The sequence below is a fragment of the Amblyraja radiata genome, chromosome 15, assembly GCF_010909765.2.
Source record: "Amblyraja radiata isolate CabotCenter1 chromosome 15, sAmbRad1.1.pri, whole genome shotgun sequence".
Taxonomy (NCBI): domain Eukaryota; kingdom Metazoa; phylum Chordata; class Chondrichthyes; order Rajiformes; family Rajidae; genus Amblyraja; species Amblyraja radiata.
Genome location: NC_045970.1, coordinates 26,349,100 through 26,371,911, shown reverse-complemented (window position 1 = coordinate 26,371,911; position 22,812 = coordinate 26,349,100). Strand labels below are relative to the sequence as shown.

The 22,812-nt window shown below is 40.1% G+C and overlaps 1 protein-coding gene across 32 annotated transcripts in view; it reads right to left on the bottom strand.

Annotated features, from left to right (window-relative positions):
• The window catches only part of tcf7l2 (transcription factor 7 like 2), a 170,487-nt gene that overhangs the window by 88,242 nt on the left and 59,433 nt on the right, over positions 1-22,812 (bottom strand). For all 32 annotated transcript variants that reach the window (XR_004414168.1, XM_033033859.1, XM_033033861.1 and 29 more), the window contains exon 4: positions 12,682-12,783. Coding sequence is in view for 31 of the 32 variants with exons in the window: in XM_033033859.1 (XP_032889750.1) it covers positions 12,682-12,783 (102 nt within the window). In the remaining variant the exon portion in view is untranslated. The remainder of the gene's footprint in view (positions 1-12,681; positions 12,784-22,812) is intronic.

The following is a 22,812-nucleotide window of genomic DNA, read 5'->3' as shown; positions in this document are numbered from 1 at the left end:
GCAATTTCCCAATTCATATTAGGCTACCGGCGAAATTAATCTCAGTGAAGAACAGAGAAATAAACAGCTTTTAAAACACTGCTATTGAAATGAACAAGCAGGTGCCACGTGCACATGGGGAATGGCTGGCCAGCATTTGAGGATAAAAGTTTATTTTGTTCCAGTTAAAAATCAAATCAGGTAACAGGGCAGCAGGCTGGCACAACGGTAGAGTTGCTGCCTTACAGCACCAGAGACCCGGGTTCGATCCTGACTACAGGTGCTGTCTGTATGGAGTTTGTACGTTCTCCCTGTGACGTGCATGAGTTTTCTCCGGGTGCACTCCCACACTCTAAAGACATACAGGTTTGTAGGCTAATTGGCTTGGTAAAATGATAAATTGTCCCCAGTGTGTAGGATAGTGTTAGTGCGTGGGGATCGTTGGTTGGCGTGGACTCAGTGGGTCGAAGGGCCTGTTTCTGTGCTGCATCTCGAAACTAAACTAAATCCCAGTTGCCCTTTGGCAAAACTGTTCTACTTATAACCCTCATATTCAAGAGAGTCAAGAGCGTCTTATTGTCATACGTACTGAAAATTAACAATGACATTTTAAAACTGAAATTTGTACGTGCAGCAGCATAACAGGCCCATGAACACAGTTCTCACAGATAACATAACAAAAAAAAAAAGGTCAATAAATTAAAAAACTCCTGTGTTATTGCTAAAGCCTGAAGTCCTTTGTGCAAATAAATTCAGTAGAGACTCTTAAGAGAAAATTATAATTCAAATTTGATTGCAAAACTGACAGAATCATTCTTTTTTTTTATCATCCATTATATCCGACATAAACATATCGGTGAAATGGACAGATTTCAGTTAGGCTCTGAGACCTGAGAAACTGAGATTATAATTCTCACAGGAAAGATTTTATGAAGATGCTAAAAATCAGGGGGGCTTCAGAAAAGATCAGAAAAATATGTTTTATCCAGAATGTGGGTCAGTAGCTAAAGTACAGTTTCAAAGCTATTGGTAAAAATTATCTTTCCTTTCTTAAAACATATTGGAGAATTTAATCTGGAAAGGGTGCCATTAATAACTTTCAAAGGAAATTGCCACTATAGCTAAAATTGGAAACGGTAGATATCTAGGAATCATTATATTATTTTACAAGGACAAGCGTGGACAAGTAAAGCTACCTCCTCAATAGCTTTTGATTCGCACACTAGACTATTGGGAAATACAACAGTACAATGTGGACCAGTAATATTCATAACTTTTGTGATGTTATTTTAGTTCAGCATTTGTTCACTGTTCCCAAGAATATTTATTACAAATAATTATAAAAATTATAAAAGTGAAGTCTAAGTGTGCAATGCAGTCCAGCCTGCCAGAATGGAAACGACTGGGCATTTTCCATAAATCAAAATTAGGGACCACATTGCTGTATGTAACTGATTGATTTTATGGGGGTAGTTTATAGGTTGCTGTTCTCTACTTGTTTTATTATTCTGGAGTAATTATCCTGCTTTTTCTGTTTAGGGGGAGACTAGTTGCTGCAGTTTGTTCCCTGTGCTCTTTGAACAGATTGCCTTTGTTTTAAAAGTAAGTTGACTTTGTCTGCTGTAAAATAACTCATTGGCTGACATAGTGTGTCAAATTAAAAAAAACACAAATCTTCCTCCAGATGACCACACACCTAATTATTAGGCCAAATCTGGAAGACATAGAGTTAGAGTTATGCAGCACAGAAACAGACCCTCCAGACCCCCATACCATGTCCAGTACTCTCTTCAACTGATGGTTTGTGTTGCAAATTAGAAATTTCCAGTAATAATGCCAGTACTGTCTTCAGCATTGGGAAAAAATTGAAAGCTTAATTTTAGGCCGCGTTTCCAGTTATAATTCATATCCAATGAATTCTGCTGCAAACTCTGCAACTAAACAACAAACAAGTCAAAGATGACGCTCAACTATATTACCACTAGACTTCTGATGAATTCCCGTGCAAGGACATTGCCCAGGTTCAACTCTGAATAAGGATCAATTGTTCATGATAATATAGGGTTGCCATTCCAATGGAAGCATTGCCAGATGCAAGCTAGATTCCTTAGGGTGTTGGACAATTAAATATAAATCACTCTGAACAGAAGTGTCACTTGGACACTTTAAAATTGAAATAAAGGAAAACTTTGAATGTGACATGATTCCACTCTATGGACAAGTACATGATATGGCTGTTTGAAAAAGAAACTAGGTCAAGAGACTTCCCCACCAAATCCTGTCACTTTGGAGGGTTGCAGCTTGCCCAGCTTTCCTGACATAGTACATGGATAGGCAAGCCCAGCATGGCTTCAACCAAGACAGGGGCTGTGGAGGCATGAGGCTTAGGAATATTGGAGAGCTTGCGATTGAAGGATTACTGGCATGCTTCATAATCTAGAGCATGAAAAAAGTTAACTGCAATAAAAACCTTCATTATCCTCTCAAGGAGGTCCATTGAAATTTAAGAGGGGAAATAAAAGGGGGGGGGGGGGGGGGTGGAAACAAATGCTGTGTAAACTCAGTTTGCCCAACTTCAATAAAAGTTAAACACAAGACAGAAAAACTAAAGAAACATAAATGGAGTGGAATATTCCGTCACTATACCCTGTCTCCATCACTTTGTCTTTGGCAGCACTGATAGGCGAGTCAAGCACTCCCAGGCCAGGACATTCTTGTGAAGCCAAGTGAATCATATGCCTTACTCTTCCATTCCCTTTTCTTTCTGTCATCCTCCCAATCACCATAAAAGTTGCATGTGCGTCACCCTATGTTTGAACATTAACATCAACATTTATGGGTTACTCTAGCCTTCTTTTGTCAACCTACATCTGCAGTTCTTTGTTTCTACGAAGAACTTCTTACTTTGGTTGCAAATGGTCACCTACGATTGTTGGAAAGTGTCCGTACTGGGCAGAGTGGCTGACAAGCCTGCAAACTTTCCAGTATGGATTGTTCGGGTCCCCCCTGAACCATTAGGGTGAAACAGTTTTACTTCCATCAAAGCATTAAGAGTGGCAGATTTTTTATTTTAAGAAGGTGGGTCACAATGATAACTCCCATATTATGTGGAAGAACGCTAAATTTCTAACACGGTGATGCAATCATTATTTATAAATCAAATGTAATCTTTTGGCTCAATGAATTCTTTGCAAAGAAACACAAAGTAACAAAATTAGATTTCCCAACCTCCTAAAAAATACTTGGTACAACTATGTACAGTTAACTCTGCGAGCTGCTTGGAAGATAAGAAACTTATTCCCTTCATTTGTTGCAAATGTAACCTTTGGCAACATTAAAAGCAAGGGTATGCTGTTTTACATTAAGCAATGGCAGCAACTTCTTTATAGGAGTTCCTTGCTGTGCAAAACCGCCCAATGCTAGTGTCAATGCCAGGTAAAGATCACCATTCCAAATAAAATTACTGTCAACAAATATTTAGTGCATTAAAACCTTCAGTCTCCTTAAGGGTTATTAAATGTTCATAAAGGAGAGGGGTGGTTAACTAATAGAAATTGAAAGTTTTAGAATTATTTTGTCCCCGAATCTTGGCATGTTTTGTGTTTCCTAATCATCCTACTTCATGATTAGAATCATTTTGCTTCTATTATGAGGAGAGGGCTTGCTTACTATTCCGTACAGGAAGTTAAGGGGGTATACAAATTAAAAGGGGCACAGATATAGTATGCTGCAGAAAGTCTTTCCTACTGCAGAGTTAGTTACAAATAGAGGGCATAACTTACAGTGAGGGGCAAGAATGCTAGAAAGAATCTCAGGATTGATTCCAAAACTCATTTCCCCACCACCCCCAGAGAGTAGTTGGAATCTGTAACACATGCCATGCTCTTCCACAGTCTTTCCTTTCGAACCAAACTATGGCAACACAAGCTTGTATTCATATACAGTAAACTCATCGTATATCGAAAATATCGTGAAAAAAATGCATTTAGCACACCTAACCTACCGAACATTCTCTCTCTTCTGCTGTGCCGTGTCCGTTGTTTTTCTTGGGAAGCAGCACGATCTTGATGTTGGGCACTTCTGCTAACATTTTGTTTCGCAATATGTTTTTGAGGTGCATTTCTATGCACACAGCATTCCTTTTCATCAGAACATCGTAGTGATCAAGTGAGCACAGCATTCTTGTCACTTTGAGAGCGCTACTCCGGCAGCAGCGACAGAAGTTTACTTCTCATTTTTAGAGAAACATTCATTTTCTAGCACTAGCACTGTTGAAGTGACAAAGTGTTGTGGGGTGTGGGGAGAAGGTGGGGCTGTTGCTCTCTAACATGTGCAGTGAATGCGGTTTTGTTGACCCAGAGGCGAACTTCAGAGCCTGCGATGCCTCGGTTGTTACAGTGCATTGGGATCGATTTATTCATGGAAGGTTTTATGGCAGTAAGGTAATGAGTCAGGCTGCTAAAGAACCCAACATGAAGGGCCCTTTTCAGGTTTACTCTTCCTTGTCTGCCTTCGCCTCATAAAAACGGTTGCTGGCGCTCATCGCTCCACTAGTTTTGGCCGCTCCTGGTGAGGGAATGGAACCGAGAGAATGAGGTGGAAAGGACGGGTTTAGAGCTACTCCGGCATGGCTGAGAACCAGAAGCCGGAATTTCCCGGCGAATCCGGTGGATGGGGAAGCGCAGAGGGAGGAGGAGACGGTGGAAGCGGCACCACCCCGCCTCAGGCTGGCCCAGCGCCGGATAAGGGAGCAATGGTGAAGAGACGGCGGCAGCAACAACCAGCTCAGCTGCAGCACCAGCCAGTGCAGCTGCCCAAGAAGGCGTCGGTCGGCACGCCGTCACCAAGCACGTCTTGTCGGTGGCGGCGTCTTGCAAGCAAGTAGAGGTGCGGCATTTCGCTGGCCGTGCTATCGGTTGTTTACATTCGTGATCGCGTGGCTGACTGGGAGCTGTGGCTCGCTGACATTGCCCAGCATCACGAGAGAATATCATACCGCATATCACTAGCCCGGGAAAAGATCAAAATTTAAAGTACGGTTTATACTGAATGTGTATCGCTTTTGCACCATAATAAAGCCAAAATATCGCAAGTCGAAGTGTCGTAAGTTGAGGAGCATCCCTTACAATGGAAACATCGCACAGGAGTCCTATCAGAAAAAACTGACAATGAACCAAAAGGAGCAGGCAATATGACACAATACAGGACAGTTAATTAAACTTGTTTTAAAAAATGCATCGTAGCGCAAGGGGTTTTTTAAGGGAGCGAAAATGCAAATATTTAGGGCATGCAGCTTAAAGGTTTGCTTTAGTGTTGCAAAGAAATTGGCGACTTCTCTTGGCTGAAGAAAGTTAGAGAGATAGATCATCAGAAATTTAACAGGATGTTAAGACTTCCAAGATTGTGATGTTGGCATTGGGTTTATTATGGAATAACCCGTTTCCTAGGCAGCACTTTGGATGAGTGCAGGTTTTTGAGAGTGGATGATTAACAGTACACTTGCTACATTGCCAATACAAAGGGTATCTGCCCCTTGTCTTCAAGATCATCTGGAAGTGTATTTTCCCGAGATCTGAACCAATCATGTAAAACTGCCCCTGATGTCATTGCATATCAAGGTCAGTTGATTGTCTCTCCTTCAATTGATTTTAAACATTTTTTTTAATTCTTAAAGGCCCAATTGGAAAATAAATTTATTTTGAACCATGTCAGCAATGTGTGAAACAGTTCAAGCATTTCAATCAAAGTGCTTTATATGGATCTGGATCAGTCCACATGGACTCTTGGATGCATTGGTTAATGATGTGATTGTGTGATGATAAAAGCCAGAGATTTAAAGTGATGGAAGTAGATAACGGGGTATTAAGTTATAAAAGGTAAATAGATTTCTGTGAAAGAAAGTGAAGATTTTGTTAAGAGAAATGAAGAGGTTAGGGCTGAACCAACTAACTGATATTACAAGTTTTGCTTTGGCTGCGTTTTATACCGAGTGGAGGTTGATGCACCTCAATTGATATTCATTTAAATATCCAAAAATACTCAATTGTATTGAACACCAAATAAAGTTGATAAAACATCTTGGAACTAAACCAAAAATCACAAAAAGTAAATCAAGTTTCATTTACCAGAGCCACACCATCAATGGCAGAACATTAAGGAATGTTCTTCATTAAGGACTTAAGAGAACTGGCTCATTGGCTCGGGTCAGATCGGTGACTCAATTTTTCAGTGACATTCTGCATATACACCAAGGGAAGCAAATTGGTGATTTTATTAATGTCAAAATTTCCAAATTGCCAGTCTTCCACTGAAGCTTCACCTTCTGGTCACTGCTGATAAATCATAACTGTCAGCGGTATTAGTTGTTCTGTTGCTTAAGCAATTTCTCTTCATTTACATTCTCAAAATAATTCCTCAGTGAGGAATCTGCCTCACCAGCTCGAAAATCCCATCCTGCTCAGCTGTTTTAATTGTACTAAGTCACATGAAACACCGAACAGTTGAGATTTTATGAATTTTTCCGTAAAAAATCGTTTATCATACAAAAATATATAAATCTGACTTTTAATCAACCACAAAATACATCTATATACTTATAAAACTCTCATCTTGTCCTTTTCCGGTTTGTGTTGTTTTTACATTTGCGCATATATGGTACCCGATAGCGCTATGATTTTTTGCCACCTTACTCATGATTCTTTTGTGCTACAAGTGCAACAAGTTTTGTTCCAATTGGTGGAATAGTACAAAAGTTAAAAATCGTTAAAAAATCGCTGTCAATCACTGACGGCGAGGAGAATAAAGCTGAAGGAGCAGAGTGTGTTGAGCGAGTGCGGAGTGCGCAACACGCAGAGTGAGCAGCGTGCGGGTTGCTTCTGCGGCGACCAGCACAACGAGCCGGAAGCCACTGAGTGAAGCCGGAGCCCGACCGGGATCCGCTGAGTGAGGCCAAAAGCTGAAGGTCCGGGGTGAGCAGAGTGCGCACCCCCCCCCGCCCCCCCGCCCACACACCCCAATTGGTCCCACATAGTCTAGTAGTTTCTTAATTATCTTAATCTTAATCTTAATCTTAAACACACACACACACACGTATGTACATATATATAGTGTAGGGCAGTTATTAACTGCACGGCTCAGTGTACCTTGACGTCCAGTATGCCACAGGAATGCGACCCCTGGTACTAGCATTATGTAGTTTTACAGCTTGGCTGAAAGTCGTTGCCCCGAGCCATTTTAGTTGCCAAGCTAGTAGGCAGTTCTAAACTAAAACACCAAAAATACTGCCAGGAATACATACCACAATTGAAACTCATCAAAACAGGATGACTACTATTCAGACGGAAAATTAAAAGGTTCCAAACATATTGCAGAGAACAAGATTATTTTGATATTTAGGGCACCATCAGCATAGCTGCAATGGAGATACATTGCATCATACACCTATTGCATCACCCTAACCCTAAATTTAACAATTACTTACTTTTTTATCATCACATTTTATTCTGATGCTTCAACCAGTAAGTTGCAATACAACACTTCCAGCTTGGTCTTTTATACACACTTTAGAGTTAACTAAGATAGATTGCAAAGCTGTTTAATGTGACTGGGCTAGTCAACAGTGAACAGCGAAACCTTCCAACTAACACTAGTGAATCTCAAAGGATAATGGGTTGAGGAATGGTGTATGTTCAGCAATCCCTTATCAGACACGTTTAACTTCCATCCCTTGACTCAGCAAAACATTGTGGCAACATTTTCAAAAGGGAGTTAAAATATTTAAAAGATATGAAGAAGCCTGTGTGTGGATTTAAAATAATTCCAGTTTAGATCTCCAAGAAAATTCCCTTTGTACTTTCCCTCACAGCAATCTAACACACTGTATCAAAACGCGAATGTTTGTATCAACATCTTATTTGTCTTCAACCCAAGATCTTGATCAAAACAGTGAGCACAAATCTCTATTTTTGATATCCTTTTACAGAATGCGGGTGATGGGGTTGGAGTAGAAATAATAGTTTAATTATGGCTTCACACAAAATGCTACTTTGTGATTTAGAGAAGTCCCCCATTATGTGGTTAACTCAAGAATTGAAAACATTTCCAACTTGAGTCAAGCAATGTAAAAGCATCTGGCATTCAGACAAGACATGAGTGTTTGGAGAAAGGTATGTTTAGAATTTTGAGCAAAACAAGTTGTCCTGTTACATTAATTACAGACACTGGACATGAAATCGTCACATAATCATTCACATCTCACATTAAAAAGGCAGTTTACTATCCTGTAGCAAAATTATAAATGCATTCTGATTTTCTTTTGAACATAAGCATTCAAAACACCCATAAAACATTGTGTAGGAGGGAACTGCAGGTGCTGGTTTACACTGAAGATAGACACAATGCTGGAGTAACTCAGCGGGCCAGGCAGCATCTCCGGATAGAAGGAATGTGTGAGGTTTTAGGTCAAGACCCTTCTTTAGACTGAAGGGTCTCGACCCAAAACGTCACCCATTCCTTCTATCCAGAGATGTTGCCTGTCCCGCTGAGTTACTCATGCAACATTAGTCAGTAGCACGTGTTCAGGACTCACAATCAATTTGGAATCTCTGCATTCCTGGTGATGTGCACATCAGAAATAAACAAAAAGACTTGGCTTTGCAACATATTTCCATTTTCTAATAATCTGTACAGGAACACAAATGTTCAATGTAAATTATCTCTAAATTATCTCACAAATTTATAAATGATGCTTCCAATTTGGCAATGCAATATATTAAGCAACTAATTTTCTATTGGATTCCATGTAAAGCTCCAAATCCAGTTTATCCGTTTAGTTTATTGTCACGTGTACCGAGGTGCAGTGAAATGCTTTTTGTTGCGTGCTAACCAGTTAGTTTTCTGACTTTTTTGAACATCTTTCATTCATTGTTATTTATCTCTCTACCTCATCGTCTATATCAGTAATTTCCCTTATCCCTAACTATTCCGTAGAAGGGGCTCGACCCGAAACGTCACCCATTCCTCTCCAGAGATGCTGCTTGTCCTGCTGAGTTACCCCAGCATTTTGTGTCTATCTTCAGCAGAAAAACAATACATGATTACAATCAATCCATATATCCCAAATATCAATGCATTGCAGACAAAATACGCCTCATGTAATAGAAGCCGTTCAATGCCCTATGAATTTAAGTACCTTTAATTTGGTTTAAATTGGAACTATTTCTTTTGTATTCTGGAATAATCAGAAAGGAAACTGAATGTCTCTGATGATAGGTTTTTCTCAGAAAGTATATCTACTTTTCCACCTAAGAGAGACCTAAAAAGCTGGAGTAACTCAGTGTCTATCTCCAGGTTTTTGTGTCTATCTTCGGTTTAAACCTGCATCTGCAGTTCCTTCCTACACATACTTTTCCACCTTACAGGCAACAAACAAATAATGCAATGGAGCAAGATTTATTTTTACGGTGTTTTCCCAAGTTTGCTCAGTCACAAGAATAATTTACATCCAACTGTAACAGACAAGGCAGACATGCAATAAAAAGCTTTTCACTGTACCTCTGTACACATGACAATAAACTAAACTAAATTTATTTAGAAACTTCATCAATGAAGAACAGACACTAATTTATTCTGCACTATTAGGGATTATTTTGCCATTGATGCAACCTGAGAAAAAAACGATTTACTTTCATTGTTGACGTGCAAATTAACTAACAACTCACCACAACAGTATAAACAAGAGTGAGGAAACAGAAAATATGCACACAATAGACATTACCAGATAGCTATCATAAAGCTACTTGCAAGCTTTGAAGATAAATAGCTCTCATTCCATAACCACTTTATAAATTTATCAACTACACTATTAATCGGTCCTGTGGGCAATTTAGAAAAAAACAAGTTATTTGCTTAGCAATTATTTTGATTTACACCTCGACAACAAAAAAGTGCAGTCACAGAATAACCTATAGTGCAGTGTCCATCCGAAGTGTCACTGAAGCAGAGCAAATAGCATTGCTAAGTGTGCGTGCACTTGTGTTTGTGAATACAGAGCAGCAAAGCCACAGGACAAAACATCAAGGACTTGCACAACTCCTTTGCTATATTTTCACCATTATCATTCTAATGGAGGTCCCAGGAGAGTAATGCCCATGAGCTAGCTCCTGGCATTTATCCCTGATAAATCTGGCTCCCTTATCACAGCAACAAACTCACAGGCCCACAAAAAAAAAGCTAAAAAATCAGGGCCCACAAATCTGCTGCTGGGATCAGAGCCACACTTAGCAGGCAGGATGGAGTTGACGCACAAACCATGCTTCCAAAAGTCACATTACATTAATAACGCTGATCCACAGCAACATCTTTACTTTGAATCCTTATTATTCCACTGTTTCTAAAACTGGATTGGAAAACACAACTTTAAAATGATATAAGCACAGCTCCTGGGCAAATTTTATTTTGTATGATAATAGTTTGCCAATTATACACAACTAGTGTTTAAACACAGTAGATTGAGAGAGTAAAAAATTCAAGACCAGTCATGGTCAAGAGGATTGGTTTTACTTAACTGCAATTGTAAATATGGGACCCAAATAATTCACAAATAGGGAAACACAAGAGAAAAATTAACCTGCAACATTTCTAAAGGAAGAGGAACAGCCAACATAACTCTCTGCACTTTAGAGGCATCCATTTCATAAGGTTAAAAGGTAACCTGTGTTCTACCAACTTTTGAGCTCTTTCTCAGAGGTTTCTTAAATAACCATATAATAAAACCATATAACAATTACAGCACGGAAACAGGCCATCTCGGCCCTTCTAGTCCGTGCTGAATACTACAATACAATACAATTCACTAATTCTCCCCTAGTCCCATCTACCTGCACTCAGACCACATGATTCACACCATAAGATTTTCAGCAAGACAAAAAACTAGAGGAGACAACTGCTATAACAAAAAGATAATGAGCAGTGGACTTTTTTTGAAAAGCTCATTATTTGCTGCTATGTCAAGAGTCAGAAGAAGCAGGTCTTGTTGATGTTGAAGAAAGACAAAATACTGGTGTAACTTTGCAGGTCATAGAACATAGATGATCTATGTTCTTCATCTATCTATGAAGAACATAGATAGATGACATTTCGGGTTGGGACCCTTCTTCCAATTGTTTGCAGGGAGGGGGTGGGAAAGAAAGCTGGAAGAGAGGAAGGGCAGTACAGAGCATGGCCAGTAATAGTGAACACAGGTGAGGGGGTGGGGAGAAGTTTAATAGGTAGATTGCTGGCCAAAGATCAGAGATGAAGAGACAGGTGCGAGTCCAAAAGGATAAGGCTTTGCGAATTGTGACGGCAGAGAATAAAAAGGCTGTGAATTGTGCAAGGAATGTGGGTGGAAGAGGAGGGTGAGGGGAAAAACCTGTGCAAGGACCGCAGGGACAGGGAAGGGGACGGGGGGGGGGGGACGGGGGGGACGGGGGGGGGAGAAGAAGGAAAGGGGGCTGTTTGTGGATTAGTTACCTAAAATTCGAGAATTCAATGTTCATACTGTTGAGTTGCAAGCTGCCAAAGCGGAATACGAGGTGCTGTTCCTCCAGTTTGCACGTGGCAATACTCTGGCATTGGAGGAGGCCCAGCACAGAAAGGTTATTATGTGGATGGGAAGGAGTGTTAAATAGTTAGCAACCGGGACATCTGGTAGGCCTTGATGGACCGAGCACAAGTGTCCAGCAAAGCGGACGCTGAGTCTACGCTTCGTCTCACCGGTGTACAGGAGGCCACCTTGGGAACACAAAATGCGAAAGATGAGGTTAGAGGTGGTGGGCATTTTATGTCATTCTCTGTCTTTTTTGTGGACGTGCTTTAGTTTAGGGATCACACACTACGCCGCAGGATTTGCATAGTGCCATGGCAACAGTACTTGTGGTTAGCATCAAAGAATTAGTGAAAATGAATTCCCTCTTCTCAGAGTTGATGGCCGTGAGTCGCCAGTTTAAGGAGATATTTGGTACCCACATTACAGCCGTCTTTGCAACCATTCACAAATCAGTATTCTTACAATCAGACAAGGAAGCAGAAAGGATGGTGTAAATATTTTGCTCAAAACACAAGATAGTTTAAAATATAAAGTGACTAAGTTAAAATATTACAAATGGAGCTCCATAAATACATTTTAAAAGCCAATGAACACAAAAAAAAATGTTGGCGTGAGGGAATGTGCTTCCAAATTTACAAAATTAGTTTTTAAAGCCAGAGGTGGTGGCCTTACACCATTAGAAATTTAAATACACCTCCAGTAGCAAGGCACAACATTTTGCATCGGTATTTTATTGCAATAAAATTAGATTGCAGATTCTCGCAATGGGAGTCTGATGCGTATTACTAGTTTTTAAAACTTTGCTGAAGCTTCAAATTAGTGCATCTTACGGGACCAGGAAACATCGCTGATGGCATCTCCGGATTTCCCAATTTAACATATTAATCCTCCAAAGTTACAGTCATTTACACAGTATAATGAGGGTGAATGCTGACCGGAAAACTCAGGCCATGAATGCATCACTGATCCCAAGGTACACTTCAACAGTAATAGGCCCACTTCACATGGCTCATTCAACATCACTTTAATTTTTGTTAAGTGCTATTTTGTTAAACAAACATCAAGTTCCAAATGATCCCACTGAAGCAAAGAAAATGTATCTGGCCACTACTTACAACAATGTGTGCTGGAGATGGGGACCTAGCATCCTTGAGTCCTTGTCTACCCTGTAGGCTCCCTGCCTGTACATCAATCAATGGCCATTTCATCTGCAGGTACTGGAGATGGGAAACAGAACAAAGGGAAATGATTAAAATAAAATAAAACAAAAATCTATAAATACAAATGAACATAGACATAAAATGAAAAAATATCATGATGACCTGTCATAAACAAACCATTTGATGTGACAGAGAATAATGTCCTTAACATCGATCTGTACAATTGTTTTACCGTTGGCATATTTTTAAATTAAACATTTTCAGAGTATATTCACAGAGTGCAACATCAAAAATGAGCTAGATTGTGACTTTATGTTTACTTTCAAATTGTCACCATGTTCTGCCTTTCAATCTTCCCATTGTTTCAAACCAGAGTTAAACAATTTCTCTCATTCCCAATCCACCATCAATTCAACTGCATCAGCAACTCTATAAATTGATGACATAACCAAAATATGCTTATTTTCAAACAAAAAATAAGATTCTGTTAAGAACAGGATGGGAAATAACAAGCAAAAATAAATATCATGGAACTCTGCAGGTGGTTTGGATGGATAGAAAATTTGATAAACTCTTAAATTAATAGATGGCTGAAGACGTTGAAGTTCTGGCTAATTGCATCTAACAGTTCGACGTGCTGCTACTTAAAAATACAGAATTGAACTCCACCACAACTTTTATCATCAATACTCGGACAGACGGGGGTGCCACATACCAACAGATTAATATCAGCTGATTAAGATATGTCAATATTCCAACTCAGAAATTATTCATGTAAAAAAAAGTAAAAATAACAGGCGGCAATTTTTGTAAATAATGAAGACACTGACATCTTGCCCTTTAGAAACTCATACAGTGACAGAATATTCTAATAATTCAATTTCACACTAAACTGTCCACTGGCCTACAATAATCACAATTACAGGTATCAATTGACACCAAATCTTTATTTTCTAAAACTTCGCATTGCTGCTTGAGATTTGAAAGAATTCGCTTGTGGCCACACCCCATTACGCTTTATGAATGAATGATCTTCAAATATCATGCCCTGTCAAGGAGCAATGATTTAATTGTCATCTCTATATCTATATCTAAGCAAGTGTTCTAGGAATATTTTTATGGAAGAAACATAAGCGCATTGTTTAAACAGCATTGAGCAGCAGAAATATATTTCTCGGACATTGTGGCTATCAGGGAAGTGGCTCACCACAGATCTAGAATGAAACTGTCCCACAAAGACTCAATTTCCTTTATTCCAATTTTAAATTCAATCAGGAACCTCTGCCATCCAGGAAGAGTGAAGACAAAGCAAGTCAAGCAGCCAAAGACAGCAAACAAAGTACAGACAGTGGCACAGCGGTAGAGTTGCTGCCTTACAGCGCTTGCAGCGCTGGAGACCCGGGTCCGATCCCAGTTACGAGTGCTGTTTGTACGAAGTTAGTACGTTCTCCCTGTGACCTCGTGGGTTTTCTCCAAGTTCTTCGGATTCCTCGCACACTCCAAAGACGTACAGGTTTGTAGGTTAATTGGCTTGGTATAAATGTAAAAATTGTCCCTAGTATAGGATAGTATTAATGTGCAGGGGATTAGTGATCGGTGAGGACTCGGTATGACGAAAGGCCTGTTTCCGCGCTGTATCTCTAAACCAAACTAAACTACAGGTAATTATTAATTTTCACAGAGAGTAAATTAAAGACTGCTACAAAAGTTTTCATTGCGGTAAACGTTAAAGGCAGCCAAATTTTTTTTAAAACTTGAAATAAATTAAAAATCAATGTGTTGATATCAATGGAATGGTGAAAACAACTATGCTTATAAACTGAGCTTTAAAATTAGGTTGATCAGCAGTGATTATGACTGCATGGACCTAAATAAAAACAGGGGCACCTTGGTCAACGGCCAACACTTTTTACACCAAGAGCGAGTAAAAGATTGAAAGTCACATTAAAATCTGTTCTCGTGTGGATTCCATCTGCAGAGGCAGGCAACAACTTACTGTGGAGAAGCAGGGCTGCATGGACAACAATCTACTTGTGATCCTAGTGCGTATGTTCAGGCAAGCCGAATGCTATCAATTTTAACGCAAATAACGATAAGGTGCCGCGTTTCACCAATATTTTATTAACCAAATTTCAACTCATTCTCTCAATTGTGACAAATTGATTATAAGGAGTACGCATTCCATTTCACAACTTTTTTTTAAATACACATATTGGGTCATTCTTTCTTTATAAATTATTCACCACCTCTGAGCTGTGATAGTCACCAAAAGGTACTCTTGAACTTAACATGTTGATAGGAAAAATGTCATATTGTTGCTGAGTGGCCTGATAACAACAAATAACAGAACAGTATCAAAAATAGCCTTGTCACTACTGCAAAACTGTTTCAATTTTGAACAGTTGCAATTGAGTTTCAATCCTTGAAAGTTTGCTATTTATGAATGCTCACACAAGTGCATACTCACATAGAATTCCAGCAATTGATTGTGTGGTCTTTTACAATCTCGGTTGATATAGTTAAAGAGGAAGTCGTATTAGAATCAGTTTTCTTTTTTTTAAGTTGCAAAGATTTCCGATACAAAATGATGTGTCTTTTTACTTTGTTACAGTCAATATATTCAAGAATGGTGGACATTTTAGTGGAGTGCTTTTGAGATAAGGAGCGTCATGGAGAAGAACAAGCAAGCCCATCGATAAAGAAGTTAGCCTCTAATAATGGGTAATCCGAGTTGCTTTGTCCTCCCCAATAATATAATATGCTTTGTTGGGGTTTCCATTTCTAAGCTTGCTGCTTCAAGGCGAATTTGAGGCACAATACAGATGGATTTAAGAGAAAGGTAGAGAGGAAAGAATAGAAATGTTAGCAGAGGGAGCTACGAAAAGATAACATGGACCTCAAGGACAATATCTGCAATGTAATTACTATGTTGATTCATTTTCATTTATTCTTAATGAGTATTACAAGAAATATTATTTGCCTTATGTCTCTTACACAACCTAGATACATAGACAATAGGTGCAGGAGTACGCCATTCGACCCTTCGAGCCAGCACCGCCATTCAATGTGATCATGGCAGATCATCCACAATCAGTACCCCGTTCCTGCCTTCTCCCCATACCCCTTGATTCCGCTAGCCCTAGGAGCTCTACCTAACTCTCTTTTGAATGCATCCAGTGAATCAGGTTCCACTGCCTTCTGAGGCAGATAATTCCACTAATTCACAACTCTGTGTGAACAAGTTTTTCCTCATCTCAGATCTAAATGGCCTACCCCTAATTCTTAAACGGCGGCCCCTGGTTCTGGACTCCCCCAACATTGGGAACATGTTTACTGCATCTAGCGTGTCCAATCCCTTAATAAATTTATGTTTCTATAAGATCCCCTCTCATCCTTCTAAATTCCAGTGAATACAAGCTCAGTCGCTCCATTCTTTCGGTATATGACAGTCCCGTCATCCCGGGAATTAACCTCATGAAACTACATTGCACTCCCTCAATAGCAAGAATGTCCTTCCTCAAATTATGAGACCAAAACTGCACACAATACTCCAGGTGTGGTCTCACCAGGGCCCTGTACAACTGCAGAAGGACCTCTTTGCTTCTCCCTTTATGAAGGCCAACATGCCATTAGGTTGTTGAACATTCTGCCTGTTGAACATTCAATGGCATTATTTAATATACAATGGTGCTGCCTCACAGCTCCAGTGACTCGGGTTCAATCCCAACCTCTGGTGCTGTCAGTGTGGAGTTTGCACATTTCTCTTGTGACTGCCGAGGTTTCCTCCTGGTGCTCAGATTTTCTCTCGGTGAAGCTTGGTGGTAGGTCAATCAGAAGAGAGTTTAGATTAGAGATACAGTGGGGAAACAGGCCCTTTGGCACATGGAGTCCACAACAACCAGCGATCAGCCACACACTAGTTCTATCCTACACACTGGGGACAATTTACAGAAGCCAAGAAAATTACAAACCTGCACTTCTTTGGGATATGGGAGGAAACCAGAGCACACAGAGAAAACTCACAGTCACAAGGAGAACATACAAACAGCATCCATAGTCAGGTTTGAACCCAGGTCTCCAGCACATTAAGGCAGCAACTCTATGGCGATGCCACTGTGTCATGTGAGGGAACAGGCTGCTTGGAAACAAGTGTTGGAGTGGGATTACTCCAAGTTGGCTTACACTTGTTGGGCTGAATGGCCTCCTCCTTTATTGAAAGGAATACAAAGAACTAGTTTCTCCCACTAACATTGAGTCCAAGGGTTGGTTCAAGGGAAACTATGATAAGGATCCCATGGATGATTCCCAAGTAATAATTTTACCACAAGACTGGCTTCCAAACTTATCAACTCCAACAAAGAGCACATGAACAAGGACTTAATCAATTTCTGAAATTGATCAAGATCATTCAATTTCTCCTTAGTTCCCGTCTCACTTCCCTAAAACTAAATGCCAAGCTGAAGCATCAGTCAGGTTAGGAACTCGTGGGATTTTACTCAACTTCAGAGTTGGAAATGACCAACTGAGTCAAGCTATTAGATCTGCATTAGAATTGCCTCTTGAACATACAGAAACAAACCTTGTATAGTGTGTTCAGTATTTAACCAATTTGGATGCATTTTAAATATGACTATGCCCATCATCTCTCATTACATTTTTGCTTTAAGTACTCTGAACTTGATTAGGGTTTCTACTTTGTATCCAAATGTTCCTATTAACGCTTCAATGGAATTCTCTTTTAAAATAAGTTTAAGTTAATGAAATATTCCCGGCCTTTACATCACAGAGCATTATCCAGAACTAAAATTTGAATGCAATACTATTCCTCATAATACAGCAATACTCAATTTCAGATTATCCACTGCGATACTCAGTTTCCAAGGCCGTGATGTCATCTTCTTCATTCATTATTTTTTAACTTCAAGGAAAAATCTCACTACAATCAAAAAGTTCCAAACTTGGCTGCATACACTTAAGCAGAGATCTCGTGTTCATCCAGTGAGATTATAGTTTTGGTCCCGTCACCTTGCCAATTAGTAGATAGCTGTGCTTTGGATCCAATTTTTGATAACTTGAGAGGTTCACACACAACAACTACAATTCTGACCCCAACCCATTGATTTAAAATCCAAATCATACAAATGAAAAGACAATGGCACAGCTGGTAGAACCGGTGTCTCACAGCGCCGTCAAAGACCCAGGTTCGATCCTGATCTCGGGCGTGTCTGTGTGGAGTTTGCACGTTCTCCCTGCTCTCAAATCTGCTGACCTGCTCTTTTTTGGGAGTTTAACTTTATTACTCCCCCGTCTCCTGTGGGCTTCCTCTGGGTGTTTCAGTTTCCTCCCACATCCCAAAGACAAGCAAGTTTATAGGTTCATTGGCCTCAGAAAGTTGCCCCCAAGTGTGCAAGACATGCATGCAAAAGGGAGATAACATAGAACTAGTGTGAACGGGTGATCGATGGTCAGTGTGCAGTCAGTGGGTCGAAGGGTCCGTTATCATGCTGTATCTCTAAACTAAACTAATCTATGTATCAAAAAGCAACTAAAGAGAGCAAAAATCAAGGTGGTTCAGTTTCAGACCCCACACTATAAGCCTGGGGTCATTGTCAATAGCGGGACGACAGATGGCACAATGGGCTAAGTGTTCGGCTGGCAACCGGAAGGTAGCCGGTTCGAATTCCGCTTGGAGTGCATACTGTCGTTGTGTCCTTGGGCAAGACACTTCACCCACCTTTGCCTGTGTGTGAATGTGTGTGAGTGATTGGTGGTGGTCGGAGGGGCCGTAGGCGCAGAATGGCAGCCACGCTTCCGTCAGTCTGCCCCAGGGCAGCTGTGGCTACAGAAGTAGCTTACCACCACCGAGCGTGACTGAGGAGTGAATGAATAATGCGATGTAAAGCGCCTTGAGTATTAGAAAGGCGCTATATAAATACCATCCATTATTATTATTATTAATAAAACTATGAACAGTATCAAGCAAGTGAATCTGGGATAGGAAGCTGAATGAGTTGGTATTCATGTATTTCATTTTGAAGCAGCCAACACCAAACCAACTACAGACTTTGGGCCCCCCTTTGGCTGCAAAATGAAGTTTCAGTGTCTTCGCTCATTTTATCCCCACATTCTTGTACCCAATTTTCAGACCGGTTTCAAATCCTCCTGATAGTGAAGGAACAAGAAATAAGGCAGAGATACAATCTGGAATGTCAGAAACAAGGAATTGCAGATGCTGGTTTACAAAAAAAGACAACGTGCTGGAGTAACTCAGCAGGTCAGGCAGCATCTCTGAATAACATGGATAGGTGATGTTAAGTTGGGGTCCTTCCTCGGACTCTGAAGGTGTCCCAACCCAGAACTGTGTGACATCCCAGAACATTATTATTGAGAATAATGGCACAGGTTCGTCAAGATGAAGTCATTTTGTGTGTGTGTGTAAGAAGGAACTGAGTTACTCCAGCTTTTTGTGTCTATCGTCATTCTGGATGTAGTTGCTTTCCAACATGCTGATGAAAGGTTTTCTAACTTTTACCTTTGTTAATTTCTGGACTACCTCTTGCCTTTTGTGCCTTGCTATGTCCTGCCTCCTTGGCTGCCCAAGCCATTCCACAAATTATCCACCAGGGACACAAAATGATGGAGTAACTCAGCAGATCTCTGGAGAACATGGATTGGTGATGTTTCAGGTCAGGACTCTTCTTCAGAGTGATTCCACCAGGGAGAATGTGTACACTCTGTCAGCTTTTCAGTTATGCTATATCATCCACCCCCAATAGTCCCACCTCACCCAAAGATGTGGTTCAAGTCAATAAATAGGCACTTTATCCAACCATTCTGATTCCACCCATCTAAACTTGAGCACACGCAGGGAAGCATAAATCAGAAGTTAAAAATGTAAAGAATCCAGATAAATTAATCAATGTTAAAATCCGGCATTTAAGTCATAAGACTTAAGTATAGGAGTAAAGTTTCAATGTATTTAACAAATAAAAGAAAGCAGGACATCTCAGTGGGCTGCAAGCCATTTAAGCCCCTGTCCCACTTTCCCGAGTTATTCACGAATTCTCCCGAGTTTTCCCCTTGGTTTAAACTCGGAGAATGTCCGTAGCGAGTCCGTAGATATTTCGTAGCAGCTCGTAATGCCAACCATAGGTACTCGGGGCATCAGGTAAGTCGGGACGTTTTTTCAGCATGTTGAAAAATGTCCATGAGTAAATAAAAATAGCCCCGAGTACCTACGGCTGGTATCTCCGAGTTCGAATCAAGGGGAAAACTCGGGAGTTTTCGTGAGTAACTCGGGAAAGTGGGACAGGGGCTTTACTGAGATAAATGCTGGTGAGAGGCTTTAATTTCAGGAACATTCGTCCAAGTTATACTGTAGCTGTCAAAGAGTAACGCACAAAAGGTTTCTTTGTTGCAGCATGTTTTTTTTTAAACTATGTAGCTGGGTCAATCTAACTATTGAATACAAGATTTTCTAGCCAAGTTACTTATCAAATGGATTTGTGCAGAGGAAACTGAGGGAAGATATATCCTTAACTTGAAACATATCTGATTTACAATTTTGTATTTCAGTTAAATTGGTTGTAGAGTAAAACAAAAGCCAGGGCCAAAAGACTGCAGAAAAGGGCTTACAAAAGAATTAAACATCCAATTAACATTGTGCAAGTTGCAAACCTGCTGATCTGCTCTTTTTTGGGGGTTTAAGTTTATTACCAATGCAACTTATTTTTCTCTGCGCCTTTACCTGAACCACATAATGTTTTATGTGTCTGCATTTAAGTGCTGCTAGTCTGCACAACATGTAATTTTCAATTATGTTAAGGCATAACAAGATCATTTCTTGTAGTGCCTTGTGAGTGCGAGGAAATGAGACTCAGCCCTACTGCAGTGAGAGAAAACCAGAACCAGATGGGCACAAGCAGTCCTACAGAGTTACATAGTGGTAACCACCCCACAAACAATTCACTCACACAATGGAAACAGACGCCAGATAATTGGTGAGGCCCCATGCTTTCTTCACATTGCACACAGCGTTAAATTCTAGACGAGGCACGTTGAAGAGGAAACGCAGGTCAAGAGGTTTAATGACAAATTGCTATAAGCAGAAATATTTCTGCAGGATTTAAAACTAGTTTTCTTAATAGCACAGGTAGAGAAAATGGAATACAAGCTATCCATTATTTCTTAACTATGCCTTTTACTTATCCCCCAGTCAGCTTAACAATGTATAGAAAATAAAAAAAAATTTCAAAACTACAAATCTACACAGAATAAAATATCCATGGACTATTTTTAAGAATGCAAAAAGACCATTTATTTAAATCAAACTTTTTGATTTATGGTGTTTCATTCTAGACCCAAAAGAATCCATCATCCACTTAATTGGTGTGCTTAAACCCAAAACTGCTGGCACCCAGGTCTCAGAGCAGAGATTCCCAGTTATTGATGGCATTTCACTATGTCCTTGTCAAACTCTTTTCAAAGTAATCCCATCATTCACCCTCTAAACTTACATTCCTCTTTACAGCCTTTACCTTGCGATTACAAGGAGGCAGTAACGGCACAAGTACAGAAAAATAATAATAATTTTCAACTTGGCAAAAATGCCAGAGATGACCCAAGCCAGATTGAACATCTCACAATCACTTGACTCGGCACATTTCTTCCTGATTTGCTGAATAGTTCCAAGATTCTCTACATTTATTATACACTCGTGTATCTGTATACAAACACACACGCACGCCTTGAAAGTAAGATCAGATTCAAGTGCAGAACTCTATATTTGACAATCCTTTTACTCTACTTTCCCAACAGTAAATAGGGAAGCATTAAGGGAATTTTGGCCACTCTTCAAAAGTTGCAGCTTTCACATTAAGAAATGCATCAAGACCCACGTATGTATCACTATATTGAAGAAAATGTGAACAATTAAAAAAACAAAAGTAAACCCCTATTAAAATTTATGGGTTTAAGAAAGAACTGCAGATGCTGGAAAAATGGAAGGTAGACAAAAATGCTGGAGAAACTCAGCGGGTGAGGCAGCATCTATGAGGCAAAGGAATAGGTGACTTCTCCGGTCGAGATCATTCTTCAGACTGATTTGGGGGTGGGAAGGGGGGGCGGGAAAAAGAAAGGAAGAGGTGGAGACAGTAAGCTGTGGGAGAGCTGGGAGGGAAAGGAGGGAGAAAGCAAGGACTACCTGAAATTGGAGGTCAATGTTCATACTGCTGGGGTGTAACTACCCATGCGAAATATGAGGTGCTGCTCCTCCAATTAGTAGACAAAAATGCTGGAGAAACTCAGCGGGTGAGGCAGCATCTATGCAGTACCCCATATTTCGCTTGGATAGTTTACACCTCAGTGGTGTGAACATTGACTTCTCCAATTTCAGGTAGTCCTTGCTTTCTCCCTCCTTCCCCTCCACTTCTCAGCTCTTCCACAGCCTACTCCGCCTCTTCCTTTCTTCTTCCCACCCCCCCCGAACCCCAGTCTAAAGAAGGGTCTCAACCCAAAATGTCACCTATTCCTTTGCTCCATAGATGCTGCCTCACCCACTGAGTTTCTCCAGCATTTTTGCCTACCTTAGAATTTATAGGTGCAGCTTGTCAGTGGATTTAGTCTGGGCAATAACGTTTCCAATTATCCTCATTACAGGCCAACACATGGATTTGTTTTAATGTCAAGATTTCCAGCTTCCCTGATTTTCTTTTAAATTAAAAGTAAAATCTGTGGGTAAAGTGATACATTTCTATTCCGTGATTTTAAATGCTTAAAGCAGACTGATTAATAACATTACTGCAGATGCCAAAGAGCCATTTAAACCATCTCTTGTATCTCTCTATACAGCAATAAAAGAACCATCTATTTTGGTAGACACATGAATAACTGTCTGCAATAGTGCACATGCACCTGCATGTATACAAACTACAATACCAACACTGCAAGATGAGATAAGACTGTGTCTTTTCTGTGTTGCTCACTGATCGTGAATTCCAATGGACTGGCAGAAAACATCTGCTGGTGTTTTAATTTTTCCTTTTACGCAGTGTTATTAAATGCACAGACTAAATGCTTGTTCTATAT